This window comes from Rhinolophus ferrumequinum, chromosome 6 (genome assembly GCF_004115265.2).
Source record: "Rhinolophus ferrumequinum isolate MPI-CBG mRhiFer1 chromosome 6, mRhiFer1_v1.p, whole genome shotgun sequence".
Lineage (NCBI taxonomy): Eukaryota > Metazoa > Chordata > Mammalia > Chiroptera > Rhinolophidae > Rhinolophus > Rhinolophus ferrumequinum.
In genome coordinates, this window is record NC_046289.1 from 72,666,753 (window position 1) to 72,683,632 (window position 16,880).

At 38.4% G+C, this 16,880-nt stretch overlaps 1 gene segment (V, D, J or C); it reads left to right on the forward strand.

The window, feature by feature from the left end:
* The first annotated feature begins 15,649 nt into the window (after nucleotides 1-15,649).
* Nucleotides 15,650-16,369, forward strand: LOC117023178 (T cell receptor alpha variable 21-like). The segment is given in 2 exon segments: nucleotides 15,650-15,760; nucleotides 15,966-16,369. Coding segments are annotated over 2 exon segments (450 nt in total).
* The last annotated feature ends 511 nt before the right edge of the window (nucleotides 16,370-16,880 follow it).

Genomic DNA, 16,880 nt, shown 5'->3' on the forward strand with positions numbered 1-16,880 from the left:
TCTGGACCTGATCCACTGTATTTTTTTTTTTAAAGAGGAAATGAGCAGACATTAGGTACATATGACATGCAATACAAATAAACTCTGAGCCTGACCGTTATCTCGCTTGACTCTGCTGCATGGAGCCGTTGCCTTTTGTCGGCCCCTAGTGCAAGCTGCCCACTGCCTGTATCCTTTGCTGTGTTTGCCTTCAGTCTCAGCTTCTCCCAGACACTGGGATGCACGTTCAACAGCTTAGTGCCCACCTACCCCCTCCATGTTATCTTTAAAAACCTTTGCATTGGATTTCATAATGAAAGTTTCCTTTTCTTTGAAAAAGAGCAAAATTGCCCATCTGTTCAGAAGTCCTTGGGAGTGAACTGTACCCTCCTCTGAAATAGAGTGGAACCCCCTGTGTTTTAACATCATCATTACTCTGGAATCTGCAGTCCGCTTCAGCATTTCCAACAGAGAGAGCAAGATTAGCTGGATGTGAAACAGTAACTCCATCAAAAGGGCTACCTAAAGAAGCAAAAAAATCTTTGTTGTTTACTAGATTTGCAAAGATACTGCCCTTGTGCTGCAATCACAAATTTGCAGGTAGCACAAATGACGGAGGAACATATTAAGCTCCTCAGAAGTATACAATAAGCAAAATCCATAGTTAGAAAAATCTTCTATAGGACAAACCTGATTTTTTTTTTTTAACAATAAACTACAAGGAATGAAATGGAATGAGAAGACCTATAGAATAAAAGAGGCTTAAAAAACATATCAGCCAATCACAATGTGTGGCCTTTAGGTGGATTCTGAATTGAACAAGCTAAAATAATTGGCATTTGAACACATCTTGGATACTTGATTGTATTAAGAAGTTGTTAATTTTAAGTGTGATGACGGCATTGTGACTGTGTTTTTAAAAATCAAAATGTAGAGATATATACTAAAATAATCAAAGACAAAATAAAATATCTGGGATTTAAAACATATATATATTATATATATATTTATATAAAAAATATATATATTTTATATATATATGTGTATATGTATTTTATATATATATAAAATATATATATATAAAATATATATATATAAAATATATATATATACATATATATATATATATATATATATATATTCCTGAGGAAATGTAGGTGGGGGTATAAATGATACAAGATTGACCATAGATTGATAATTGATGAAACTGAGTGATGGATTTAATGTTCTATACTGTATATTTTGTATACATTTGACATTATCCTTAATAAAACTAAAAATTTGAAATTGGCTAGATTCAAATGTTGTCATCTCCACTGCAGATTGACTTTTGATGTATATTTTAACCTATCTTAAATTTAGCACAGGTACGTAGCATATCATCTTGACATAGCAGGGACTCAGTGCATGATGACCATTATTAATAGAAAAGATAGAGTTGGGTCTAGGGACTACATCAGATTTTCAATTATGTATTCTTTTTATAACACCAAACTCCTCCTTGATATGTTTTTTTCAAGAAGGGAACCAAAGCTCACATTACTGAAAAGGCAGGGACATCTTGACGCTGTTTGAAAAGTCATCCCATGCAGGGGACCTAGATGCCTTCTGGTAAATATCCCCATTTGCAGCTGGACTCCACCCCATACTCACTCTCCTGATAAGCCCCAGGTCCTGACGGAGAAAGAGCAGATGTTTAACATAAAAGTGCTGATCTGGGGTGGGGGTGGGAGGAGTGTGGGGGTGGACAGGCAGGGCCACTTCAATTCTCCAATATATTGGAGATAAATTTCCCAATATATTTTTGAAAGTGTTGCAGTTGTATCACCTAATTGTACAATGCACTTTCATAAGCATTATCTCATTGGTTCCTCACAGTCACACTGTGAGCAAGGCAAGGTGCAGAGAATTCATCTCATTTTATAGATTAAAAAACAACAACAACTAAGGTTCAGGGAGGTGAAAAGACTTGAACTAGTGTACTCAGTTCTAAGGATAGAGGCCATTCTTATCCAAGCTCTCTGTACTGAATTACCTGCCTATGAGTTTGTATCCTATCACTCCAGAAAGGTTATACATTTTTCGAAGTGCGCTTACACTTTTATATCCCTCACAGCACTGGCCAAAGCACTTAGGGGACTCTATCGAGTTGAGTCGTTTTATTTCAACATTATCCCCACTCAGCTCGAGGACTGGTAACGGCATACGACTTCTGCTCTGTGGCACTTCTGTAGCAAAAGCTGAATTGTTGGAAAAACACATCACTGCGTCTCCAAAATGTTTAGCTTTGGGGAATAGAGAGGAGGAAAGAACCCTTCTAAGGTCAGGGCAGCCTTAATTTTACCTCCATATCCTGGGCTCCAAATTAAGAAAAGGTTCAAAGGAGGCCGGCCGAGGTAGTGGCAATGGGCTTCAGGAACCGCAATTGAGTCACAATTAGGTGAGTTTTCAATCAATATAATTCCAGAGACCACTCCTCAAAGAATTCAGCTTTCAGGCTACATGGAGAGCCTTTCGATTCTGAAACTCAGTTTTATAAAATGTAAGATATAGTAAATATGAAATTTAATTTTATTCCAAAGGCTAGATGATACTGAATCTTTCTGGAGGCTCATCAGAGAACTACCGTGATGAAATGAGGAGAAGGGAGAAAGAAAGCAATAGGCATGTGTCTGGACACCCAAACCTGAAGGCAAATGCTGTCTTCTTCCCCGACATTGGAGACCCTTACACACTGGGTGTTACACACGTGAGCGTTGGAGGTTAAACGTCTTGAACAACAGGCCTAAGAAAGAGAGAGGAAGATGAAACGACAAAAATAAATCGAAATACTGGAGATGAGATATTCAAACAGGTATCACTCACCTAGTGATAAATGCATCAGCTATCTATTTCCAGTCCGATCCCTCGTTCCACGTGCCTGGGCCTGGGCTACTGGGAGGATAGGCAGCGTTAGGGATAGGACCTGTTTTACTTGTCTGCTCCTCACTCAACTGAAAGCAATTTGAGATAGAAATCACGTCTTGTTAGGGTTCATGTGTTTTTTACAGAGCTTTACACATTGTAGATCACTCTTTAAATGTCCAGAAAGAATGCTCGAGTGTAGGGTTCCTGAATGTGCACAACAGAGAAGAACAGCTAGGTGATCTGCTTAGCCAGAGACTCTCACCAGCATGATAACTCTACTCAAGACCCTAATTTTACAAGAATTAAAACAAAGTTAATTTTAGTTGGTGAGAAAATCTATTTAGGATGAATAGTTATCGTTTGAAGAAGATTATTCTTGTGTTCATCTGATTTAGTCATAGCCATTGTTACTATATTGCCGGCACTGCCTCTGACAGCCTGGGGAAGAAGATATCACAGCAGTCTGCAATAACAAGCTCCCAATGCCTTAAAACGGTTTATGTAAGCAGGGAGCAATGTTTCGACTTCTTACTATAATGCTGTCATAACCTGCATAAAGTCAACCCAATCCTAGAGAATTAGCAAACTATGAAAATGGCCCTTTTACATTTTCTGCTGGGTTTGTTTCACTAGCACAAATAATTACAAAGGAAACTAGACAAACAAGCCAATAGACACTGAACAAGCAGTAACTTTAATTTTGATTCCTGAATTCCCTAATAAAATAAATAAACAGGAGACTGCTAACTACCACATACATGCCTCTGGGATGAAGAGAACTAGGCTAATAATATTAAGCATCTAAACCTGGCTTTCTAAAAGCAAATTCTTAGTTGGATTAAAACAAGGACACGACAAGAAGGAAAAAAATAGGATTTCAAGAACCAAGTTACTAGGTGAGGTTACATATCCCACAAAAGGCTGTGGGTGTAAGGCTACTGCCATCCAAGTGTGGTCCAGGGACCCCTGAGAAGACCCTTGTAGGGACGGGATACCAAATTCAGTGAGTGTCCTCTCTTGTGTGTGCAGATCAGTACTCAGCCAAAGATTCAAAGTTTCAAAGTGACCGCCCCTGCAGTTCTCTCTCTGTCTCTCTGTCTCTCTCTCTCTGCAAATCCCTCCTCTCTGGTACACTGCTCCACAAATTCTAGGTGCCTCTGGATCCCCAAACTCCTATTATGTATCATCAGCACAATGAGATAGCTGAGCTATTTTTGGTAAGTCCTCCCTGCACTGATGCCTAGAAACTGGCTCCAGAAAGCAGGCTGTGGCAATGTTAAGGCTCATCTCAATTGTGTTCCCCATCTCTGGGCTACTTGTAGTCCAACGTTCAAAATTAGTGTTTCCTTTATTTTGTCCAGTGTTCTAGTTAGAAGGTCAATTCCTATAGTACTCTACCTTTCTTGGTGAAGCAGAAGTCACAGTAATTTATTTCAATTGTATTTTACAAATGTATCAGTCCATGATGGGTTGGGGAAAAAACTCGTCCTTCAACCACAGATTGACCACTGCATTAGATAATGTTTCTTCTATGGCATGTTGATTGAATCCTGGCGGATGAATAGAACTAATTCAGGTAAAGGATTGGTGGAGACTATGCAGCACTTTCTAGGCAAAGTGCTGACCCATGGGATCCATGGGGACATATGCAAGGAAGATACCTTAGACTATGCCACTTAAAATTTGTGCCTAGGATTATTTGGGAAGTTATAGATCTGTGTACCATGCAGAAAATGATGGAAGTAATAATTCTAAACATTTCCCTAAGCATACTAGTGAAACTGTACAGCGAATGGTTAGTGCTTTCTTCTTAGAATCCTAGCTCGTTCTCCTGTATTTACCCCTCAAGCTGCTATTTGGAGAAATAGGGTCCGAAATGACCGTAGTGCAATTTGAAAGACGACCAGCAGATGGCGCTGCTTCCTGCAGATGTGGTTCCCGTTCGTATTCAGGTGGTGGTTTGCCTGGCATACCTTTGTAGCCACAAGACAGACTGTTGCTGTGCAGAACGAGTCTCCTCGTTTACCAGTGAGGAGTTTCTATAAGATCCCGCTGGTGACCAGCCCTATTGCATTTGATGTGTTCCAAAGAGCAAGGATCATTTTCTTCTGCCAACATGCTTTCTGCCACCTGTTCAGTTCTTGTGATCTTAATATTCAGTAAGTAACATTTTATTCTAAATCTTAATGATTTTTAATTTTCCTATAATCTTAGACAACCTTTAGTTTCTTCTTTGGTTGAAAACTCTCTTCATGCACATTTGTAACATAAACACGTAATTTTTTTTAGGAGGATCTAATGGAGACTCAGTGAACCAGACAGAAGGCTCTGTTATCCTCCCCGAGGGGACATCTGTGATCCTGAAGTGCAATTACCAGACCACTTATTCAAATGTTTTCCTTTTTTGGTATGTCCAGTATCTCAATAAAGCTCCCCAGCTCCTTCTGAAGAGCATGACAGAAAACCAGAGGACAGAGCATCAAGGTTTTGAGGCCAAGCTTGTGAAGAGTGACAGCTCCTTCCACCTGCAGAAATCCTCACTCCAAATGTCAGACTCGGCCATGTACTACTGTGCTCTGAGTGACACAGTGAGGGGGACTGCAGGGGGAGCTGAGCACAAACCCAGAGGGGCGCAGGTGCTGCCTGGCTGTGGGCAGCCCTGGGAGACAGAGTTGTATTCTCTCCCTAAACGGGGTTGAGTTTATTTAGCATCTCCTCAGGAAAATGAACCAAGCCCAGATAATTCCAAGAACCCAGGAGGTTGGGAATTGCGCTGCAGGTAGGATAAGGGGGATGTCAGTGTTAATGAGAACCCAAGCTTTGATCCCCACCAGTGCCTGGGCTCAGCCAGAAAGGCTCCTCTCTTCTTCAGACTGCAAACTTCTCATAGGAAACATTTCCAGGAAAACTCTCATGGAATTACTCTCAACCAAGGTATTTTAACACTTAACTATTTAAAATCTCCAGTAACCTTGTGATTTTCATACAAGCATTCACAAAACAAACAAGGGATGCAGAATCTTGTCTTTAGTGTCCTGCATAAGTCTCCACAACTAAGACAATCTTCGCCCGTCTCTGGCTCAGTTCTTGCTGCAGAAAGTTCAAACCAACTTCTCATTAACACTTTATTCCTTACAGCTCTTCAGGAAACTGCTGTGGAGGGATTCACAGGTCAGGGCATCAAAGGATGCTCCCTCTTCCTATCCACACTGCACACTAGGTGAGGGGCCCCAGTCAGGAAAGGCTGGATCCAGGGAGCGCTTACTCTGCAGACTCAGTCTCCTCCACCATCACCGGGATCTTTAAATCCCAAGGATGTGATCTGGTCAGTCACCTGGGTTTGGGCTTTAGGTTCTAAGGTAATTTTCATCTGAAAAGAGTCTAGAATTTTGACCGATCTCAGCTCTTTAAGTATTAGTTTAAACGAAAATATTTCAATATTCTTATATATTTCACTGTAAAACAAGAAAAATCTGTATGCACAGACCATGTGTACCTCTCACAAGGACCCATGTTTGTCTATAGAGTAGGAAATATCGAGTATAAAGAATAGGAAAGTAGATTAGTCCGCTTGGGCTGCCATAATAAGAAACCACAGAGTGGGTGTCTTAAACAACAGAAATTTATTCTCGCACAGGCTGGAAGTCCAAGATCAAAGTGCTAGTAAGATTGGTTCTTGCTGAGCATTTCTTTCTGACTGGCAGACAGCTGCCTCTTTCATTGTCCTCACATGGCCTTTCCTCTCTCTCTCTCTCTTTCTCTCTCTCTCTCTCTCTCTCTCTACATATATATATATAGTGTCTCTCTCTTCTTATGAGGTCACCAGTCCTATTGGATTAGGGCTCCTCCATTATGACCTCCCTTCATCTAATTACCTCCTTAGAGGCCCTATATAGTCACATTAGGGATTAGGGCTTTAGCACAGGAATTTTAGGCAGATACAATTCAGTCCACAGGAGAAAGATCTACAGTGTTTATTATTAACTAGGGAGCTAAATGGATAATGTAATCCCATATTTCTGGATTCCAAATTTGAGTTATAATAGCATTACATAGGAGAACAGAGTCACTTGAACATTAGTTAAACATCAAACCCTAGAATGAACTCTCAATTCTATTAAGAAACAATGGAGAATTCTCTTGGATTCTTCCTACTGAATTTATGACTTTAGCTGAGCTGTAAATTGAGTTTATTGAGATGGGAGCAAGGATACCCAGGATTCATTCCCTCCTTGCCTCCTTGGTTAGTTATTCTTCATTTGCCCTTTCACCCATGTCCAGGCTTCCTCCCCGTGTCTCTGTCCTGTTCTGTGCCCTGATAGTCCAAGCCTTGTAAATGGCATTATCCAGGCTTTTCTTGCTTTTTGGCATCTTACTGTATTCAGCCACTGATAAAAACTTGCAAGATCTGAGGGTGGGAAGAGTATTTCTTCAAGTATTAAATCAATATTTCTTCTTTTGCCCCTTGCCTGCTAGGATGTGGTGGTTCTGACAATGGTTGCCTTCCTCTGTTATGGACTAAATGTTTGTGCCCCAGCACCCCTTAGTTCATATGTTGGATTGCTAACTCCCAATGTTCTGGTGTTTGGAGGTAGCACTTTTGAGCGGTAATTAGAGTTAGATGATATCATGAGGGTGAACCCCCATGATGGAATTAGTGTCCTTATTTTGTTAAGACTTTTTTTTAGGTCAGTATGATCCCAAGTATGAGAAATACAAAGAAGGCCACACCTAGGCATATCACAATGAAAATCATGAAAAAAATAATAAAGATTAGATCTTAAAAACAGTCAGAGGAAAAAGACAGATACATTATAGGCATGCAGGAACAATAACACAAATAATGACTGACTTTTTACCCCAAACAACGGAAACCAAAAGACAGTGAAACAACATATTTAAAGTACTGATAGAAAGCAAACCAAGACCTAGAATTCTATGGCCAGCAAAAATGACCTTTAAAAATAAAAGCAAAATATATTTTCAGAGAGATGAAAGCAAAGACCCCTTGTCTCCAGCTGACCTGCGGTACAAGAAATGCTAAAGGAAGGTCTTCATGCTACAAGAAAATGACATCACATGGAAACTCCAATTCACGAAAAGAAACAAAGAATACCAGAAAAGGTAGATATCTGGGTAAAAATTTTAAAGGTTTATTGGTCATTTTAATAACTTTTACTTTAAAAAGCTGTTGTCTCTTTAAATCAAACTAAAAATAATGTGTTGTGGGTGTTTACAGTGTATTCAGATGGAACAAGAACATGTTTTATTCATGAAGGGAAATGATGTTATTTGAAAGACAAAAATAAATTAATTACATATTTTAATCTCAAACTCTACTACTAAAAATAGCACAAAACAAGTAGAGATTATCTTTGAGATATCAGAGTAAGCAGAGATTTTTTTGGCAGGGTACAAAATATCCTAGTCATAAAAGAAATATGCTAAGTAAGGCACAAACAAAATTTAAAATTTCTGTTCATCAAAACACAATATTAAGAAAATCAATAAGCAATCTGGAGTCTGGAAAAAATATTCCAGAAGGATATATGTGGAAAAGGTTTACTTTCAGAATATATAAAGAACTTTCATAAATCAATAATAAAAAAGATAACAGAATAACAAAATACATAAATAGGATGGCTAACAAGTACTTTAAATATGCTCCACACCATTAGTCATCAGGGAGATGCAAATTAAATCCACATTCAGATTCCACTCATCCCCACTAGGAGGGCTGAAAACAAACCCTCAGACCAAAGGGACACTTGGTGAACTGCTGGTGGGAATGTCAAATGGTGCAATCATTTTGGGGATTTGCTGTGGCCCAGCAAGTCCATTCATAGGTATTGACTCAAGAAAAGTGAAACACAGACCCACAAATGACCCATACAAAAATGTTTATAGCAGCTTTATTCATATTTGCCAGAAACTGAAAACAACCCAAATTTCTATCAACAGCAGAATGTGTAAATAATTATGTATAAGGAATATCATTAGCAATAAAATAATGGATCACTAACTGATACACACAACACAAAATGAGTCTCTAAAACCTTATGTTGAGCAATAGTAAGCAGACCCTTCCCCCCAAATACTGTATGGTTCCATTTGTATGAAATTCAAGAACAGAAAAAACTGAACCATGGTGTTAGAAATCAAAAGGTGGTCTCCTCTGGGAAGGAGGGTTTGACTGGAGAGAAGCATGGGGGACTTTCTGGGATTATGAAAATGTTTTGTTTGGGTGGTGATTATATAGGTATATGAAATTCTGAAACATTGAAATTAATATATAGGAACTGTGCATTTTATTGTGAATAAATTTTACTTCAATAAAAAGGAACCAAAATAAAACAAAGTAACCTATACATGGAGAAATGTGCACCTGCATAATTATAGAGCTAGATGAATTGTCACAAATTGGAACAACCCAGGTAAACAGCGCCTACATGCCAGGTCACTCCTGACTCGACCACCCTCAAGTAACCACTATCCTGACATCTGACTGCACAGATTAGATTTCTCTGTTTTTGTACCTTATGTAAATAGAATCACTTAGCATGTTCTCTTGTATCTGGCTTTTATTTATTTTTTTAAACAATTTTGCCTCTGTGAGATTTATTCATATTATTATGGATCGCTGTTGATCTTTATATTCAGAGCTATATGATCTTCCATTTTCTTTAATCATTTTATTTGTATATATTTAGCCTCTCAGAGCATAGAAGGTCCAGCTAGTCTTTGTTGATTGCATGTCTCAGGCTTTTGTCAGAGGGGTTGGGAGTATGTTGTAATTGCACCAAAACATAGCTGTTCTGTAACAATTAGAAAAGTATAAATACATTTCTGCAACAACCACAGAATGCTGGACAAACAGATTTTCTTTGTGTGCATTTTATTTTATTTTGGATCACTTTTGTATTGAGGTCTAATTTTTTTCCACAATGAAATGCACAGATCTTAAACGTTCAGTTCAATGTGTCTTGAGAATTATACACTGTTAAAACAACATATAAATCATTTCCTTCACCTCAGAAGGCCCCTAGTGCCCCTTTCTAGTCAAATCTCTCCTCCTACAGACAACCATTTTCTGGAATTTTTATCACTGATATTTTATCATCCTGAGCTTTAAAAAAAATTCCATTTTCTCGTAATGTATCAAGGATGTTAGATGTCACTAAATTAATACATTCAGTTGGATAAGAGACAAACAGATGATTAAAAGCTGCAGTCAATTGAATCACGCTCATAAATCAGCACACTGACACCAAGCAAATAGGACACCAAGTTCCATGTTGCTGAAACATGAAGCTATTGAGGTGCTGGAAGCCTTGGAGCTACAGTTGCTGCAGCAGTGGGATGAAGACATATTGGCAATTTTTGAATGGCTACATATTAGATATAAGAAAATAAGAATGCGTGGTCTGGTGAGTTTGCACTCATTTTGACTGTAGGGTGCAATATTGGGAGTCAAGATTTTTCTAGCACAGACTTTCTACTGATAGCTGTTAGACACGTGGAGCTGGACGAAGTTCATCAATCAGGAATCTTGCTGTGATAGCATTAAGCAGACAAGGAGCTTTATGCAGTGTAATTTTCCCCAGAAACCAATCCCTTACAGTGTAGGGAGAAGAGTTATGCTGATTGAGAGAGAATAGTTTTATCTACCCATCTGGAAAAGAAATCTGTGAGCATATTTTACTGTGGATTTTGGCTGGAGACAAAACCAAAACAAAGCAAAACAAATAAACAAACAAAAAACACCATACAAAAAGATGGATGACTATTTGTTCTCAGAAGTCATCGTGATCATAATAAATATTATTTCTTATGAAATTTACAAGTCCATCTTAGACGTACTGTCTGAATACAGCAAATGGTTGTGTCATTAATATCCTACAATTCAATTTAACTCATAACTCATACGTGTCCAAATATAATTGATTGTTAATCAAATTAAAAAAAACACACTAAATAGGCAGGTTAGAATCTCCAACCATATCAACAAGCCATGGCATGGCACAGGCAAACTGATGTCAGCGAATTACCCTTCATGTTCTGGAGCAGGAGCATCTTACAGCTCAGTAATTGTGCACATGCCCTGTCAGGCACATGCCAGGCACTTAGACCTGAACTTGAGACAGAACAGAACACGTGTTGGGAGAACTTCCAACATGCTGCTCTCCCGCCTAAGAGTGGTCGTAGCCTCCGTCTGCCTTGGTAAGGCTGGTAAGGATGGCCACAAATACAGAATCAGGCTCCTCTCAGCTCCCAAGTCTCGGGCTCGAGGCAGGTTATCATTGTTTGGTGGGTTTTAGGAGAGTAGAGTAATGGGGAGGGGAATCAGAATTCTCAGACCTACTGTATTTTGCTGTGTATAATGTGCACCCATGTTTTCGGGCCCAAATATCAGGGGGGAAAAAATCTTTCAATTTTTTAATTCAAAATTTTATTTGTTTACATTTAGGTACTTGTTTTTTGTATTATAAAAGAATTTTAGCATTTATTTTTAACATATTATGGTACAAGAAATTTTATGTAACAAATAATTACAAAACACAAGAACAGATATAAGTTACAAGAAATTTTATGTACCGGTAACAAATTTACCATATTTACACATCATAAAAAGCCAAGAACTTTTCGTTGTTGCAAGTTCATCGTAAGTTCAAGAAAACCGATTATGGTATTCCACGGTATTATTTTGCATATGGATATCGTTATTGATTTTTAGAGTTACACTTTTAACTCATAAGCATAAATAAAGGAATTAAAAACATATATATAGATGTAGAATTAGGACTACCCATGTACCATGCGCATCCTTATTTTTCCCTCACAAATTTGGGCAAAAATGTGCGCATTATATACGGCAAAATACGGTACATTAGTTCTTTACAATCCTATGGATACCACCAGGAAAATCAGCCTCATTCTCTCTCTCTCTGTCTCTTTCTCTGTCTCTCAATCCAGCGTGGCTCAGAAGGTAACTCAAGCCTAGCCTGAAACCTCTATGTTGGAAAGGGAGGCTGTGAACTTGAATTGTGTATATGAAGCTAGTAGTTATAGTTAATTATTTATTCTGGTACAAACAAACACCAAGTGGAGAAATGATTTTCTTCATTGATCAGGAGTCTTACAACGACCAAAATGCAACAGAGGGTCCAGTTCCATCAGCCTGACCATCACAGCCTTATAGCTCAGGGAATCAGCAATGTATTTCTGTGCTCCGAGAGAGGCTACAATGATGTGGGCATCTGTGGGAGCTCGAGGAAAACCTCACATCACATCATGAGGCATCCCCCAGCTATGAACACCCTGGGCGAGAGTCTCAGTTTGGACAGGAAGAGGCAGGTGCTGTGTCAGCAGAGATGGTGGCTTTAGAAGCAGAATCTCCACTCTAAGGAAAATGTTAACTTTCTGGCTCAGAGAACATGTCTAAAAGTGCCATTCATCAAAAGCATCTTTATCTTCCATTCTTTATCTTGAAGTAGGTCATTTGGCAAAAGGTTTTGAAAAAAACATTTTTATGGTGATTATATTAAAATGGAATACAAAATACCTAAATGGCTTCCCTGTTTCAATCAGTACTGTCAAAGTTGATACTTGTCATACTGCACCCCAGATCTGCCCTGGTTTTGTAAAAAGAACTTTAGGGAGCTTCCTTTGAAGGATTTAGTACCTCCCAGAGATTGAAGCTGTGTCTGATGCTCTTTCTTATTTGTACTTTTGCTCTCTAGAAGCCCGTATGTCTCCTTCTGTTCACTGCCCACCTTTCCAGAGAAACCATATCCCACAAATAGAGTTAATTTTTCCCATTTTTGAACTTTATAGAATAACATATAGAATAACATAGTTTGGATTTTTTTCTATCTAAATTCTTCTCTTAATATTATATTTCTGAGATTCATCCATAGTTTAGTTTGTTTATTCTCATTGCTGTATGAATATACCACAGTTTATTTAGCCATCTACCTAAATGGTTATTTGAATTTTTATAGCCTTTGGCTATTATTAAGAGTTTTGTCATGACTATTCTTATACGTGCTCTTTGGTGAATATATTTACACATTGTTATCAGGCATGCATGTTAGAGTTTCTGGGTCTAAGATTATACATGTTTCTGGCTTTAATTCCTCCATTAGTTTAAGCCCCAATAAGAGTATTAATGACCTCAGTGTCGTAAATCAACAGAAAATTTTATTTCTCATCATAGCCGACTTCTCAGAAACTTTTGACACATGAGTTGTGACCACTTACTCTTACTTCAAACTCTTTCTTCCTCAGGTTCACTGACAAACCAGTCTCTGGGGGTTTTACCTACTTGTTGGGCTGTTTTCTCTTTGAATCCTGCACACACTCTCGTCTCCCTTCCAATCATTAACTGTTGGAAGTCAGCAAGGTTTAGCTTATGCCATCTCCTCTCCTTATATTATTCTCTCTCTCTCTCTCTCTCTCTCTCTCTCTCTCTCTCTCTCTCTCTCTCTCTCTCTCATTTATTCATTCCTATATGACTTATATATTTACATCTCTGTACCAGGCATCACCGTCTACCTTCTCTTGCTTTCACTCAACTAAAAAATGTGAGATACTTATCTGTCATGTATAATACATGGATAAAAATAACAGAATGATCAACCATAAACATAGCAAAGTGAGAGAAAGTGTCATTGCAGTCGCGCGTGACCCTCGAAATCCTCTAACCTCTAGGGTACTCATTTCAAACTCTGAGCAATCTCTTGAATCTCCGCTCATTTGGCTTGAGGAAGACTGGAAATGTCACCACACCACAGCTTTACACTTGACCAGTGAGTCTAGAAAATTCTAGCCGTATTTTGCTCTTTCTTAGGATGAGAATGAGAGAAAGTTGAAGTAGAGGATGGAAGTCAGAGAGGAAAGTTCTATATGTACTGTATCTTGACCTTAAAAATCTACTTTGGGAATCTGGAAACAACCTTATATATTTTTTTCCCCTGTAAGGAATTATGTGTAATGCTAAGACCACACAGCTCAACTCCTTGGGCAGTGCTGAAGGACACAAAGTGAACATACCCTGTTCTCACTCCCCCTTTGGAGAAAAAAGTACAGCATCTGTAATTGACAGTTTTATAACCAGGGCCCACAGGATTTGATCTGAGGTTTAACGACCAATGTAACCAATAAAATGGTTTCTCTGCCCTTAGTCGTGAACGGAAAGCCCAGTGCCCTGGTCCTGCACCAGGTCACCCTGGAAGACACCACTGTGCATTCTTGCATTGTGAGAGACGCACAGTGGGGCAAACTGGGCCATACCTGTCCTCTGGTGGGGAGGGGGAAATGACCTCTGTTCAAAGAAGACATTACACAGAAAATGTAAGTTTAATAGAATAAGGTAGAAAAAAATAAGAAGAGGGAAAGGGAAAAAAAAAAAAAAAAGGAAAAGATACATGAAATCCAGAATGGATCAGGAAAGAAAAAACAGACAGAAGGAGGAGCCTACATATGTGTCCTTTCTCACATCTAGCGTTCTCATTCTTGCTAACGGTCCAATGTGAAGTTTGTAAGTTGAACATTATTCCTCTGAGAAATGTCTGGGTTCTCTCAATTTTTTTCAACTACAGCACATGCATTTGAGGAATAAATGAATCATGACAGTTTGCTAGACAGGGACAATTATATTAATGTTTCTTATTTTGATTTTTTCCTTAGTTTGCTCTATAGCCGTTAAGTTCTCTATTTTTATGATTACACAAGGTATAAGTTAATATTTAATTGTTTAAAGTATTGAAGAAATGTTAAGCATATAAACTAAAAAGTGAGACTTTATTTGTTCTTCACAAGTCTTCAATTATTGCTAAATATTTAGTGAGCATATTGAACTGTTTTGATTCATTTACATACATGTCCATAATAAGCATATTATTTAAAAACATAAATCAATTTATATGTAAAGTACTGTGATTTGGTTGAATAAGTCAGAGAAATCTTTCTAAGTCAGAAAATTTAAGTCTTTTTTTCACAACTGCATAATATATCATAATATAGATCTACCATAATGTATTGAATATTTGTATTGATGAATATTTAATTTCTTTCACTTTTTTCCTGATGTGCACAACATACTATTTTGTAAATATTTTCATAAGGGTATTTCTTAAGAAAAAAGTCCCAGCCAAGTGGAATTTTTGGTCTCCAATGATATGTAAGTGACATCTGTAAATCTTTATTGGATATTAGAGTACCAATTTTCTGTCATTGTCACATACAGGGAATATTAATATTATGATTCCATATTCTTTGCAAAGTGTGAGTTAAGGGAAACCAGTCGTTAAGGGCTGAAATGGCAAAAGGAGGGAGCAGTTATAGGAATCTGGAGAAAGCAGCTGTAACTGTAGAGTAAAAATTTAGGTTTCTTCTTTTCTAATGTAAGTATGTGTGTTATACATTTATCTTTATCTTTATGCACTGATTTAGCTACATTCTACAATTTTTTTTTAAGAGAGGAAAACAGTGGAGAAGCCACCAAGAGCTCGGCTCCGGAGTCTGACTACCTGGGTTTGAATCCCAGCTCTGTCACTTAAAATTTCATATTTTTAAAAATTGTTTTCATTCAGAAGAGATAAGCCTGTCTCTGGTAATGCTGGGCTGGGTCCCTAGATGGCAGTGTTTCCATTTCTGCCTCCCACTCTGCAGATCAGTGTGCTGTTTGTGTGTGACTTTTCTCTGATTGGGCAGATTCTGTAGAAATATTTGAACCTATGAGATAGCAAAGCAGATCCTTTATCTTGTGGCCCTTGTCAATACTACAGACACAGGAGCAGTTCTCAGTGAGTATAAGTGACAGAAAGAATGGATAAATTTGTGAGTCTGCTCATCTTTTGGCTGCAACTGGACTGTGAGTTAGAGGGATCTGGAAATGGGAAAGAACAGGCAGACCAGGGGACATTGCTTCCCAGGAAAGAGAGAGAAAGACGGGGACTTGTACCAGTATGGTTTTCTGAGAGTTCCTGTGAAAATTTTTATAAATAATAAATTTAAAAGTAATTTCCAAAGAAAATTAGCCACTAACCAGTCCCTTCCTATGTTCTCTTTCTGAACAGGCGTGAGCAGCAAACAGGAGGTGAATCAGAGTCCTGAAGTTCTGACTATCAAAGAGGGACATAGCTTGTTTCTCAACTGCAGTTACACCGATAGTGCCATTTATACTCTTCAGTGGTATAGGCAAGACCCTGGAAAAGGACTGACACTTCTGTTAATTCAGTCAAGCCCGGGAGTGCAAGAAACTGGAAGAATTAAAGCCTTCTTTGATAAAACGTCAAGACATAGTGCTTTACACATTGCATCGGCTCAGCTCAGCGACTCAGCCACCTACCTCTGTGCTGTGAGGCACAGTGCACAGCAGCCACCTGTCAACAATACCCAAACTCTGCAGCTGAGGCTCCAACCACATGTCCTATTCTTGAAGCTGAGGAATCTTTCTCCACTAAGGGGTTTTCAAAATTGACTCTCTCTAAGACATTTCTCAGAGGAATAATGTTCAACTTGTGAACTTCACATTGGACTGTCAGCAAGAATGAGAATGTTAGATCGGAGAGGGCCTGTTGTCAGCAACTTTCCAGTATTTAAAACTATATTCTGCCTGTCTAACTGGTTTCAATACTCTTTTGTAGTTTTATTGTCCATACTCATAGACAGAAACAATTAAACCTACAAAACCTGAGGTAATGATCTGACGGTAAATTGTGAATTCTTTGATTCTTAGATTTTTATCAACATCAAATTAAATAATACCTTTACTGAGATTAATATACATGCCATACAGTTCACTCTTTTAAAGTGAACAATTAAGTGGCATCCAGTACATTCACGACGTTGTGCAACCATCACCTCTCTCTAGTTTCAAAACCCCCCTCTCATTAAGCAGTTACTCGCCATTCTCCCCTCCCCCAGCCCCTGGCAACCACCAGTCTGCTTTGACCCTAGGGATTTATTCCACCTCTCTAGATGGTTCCAAT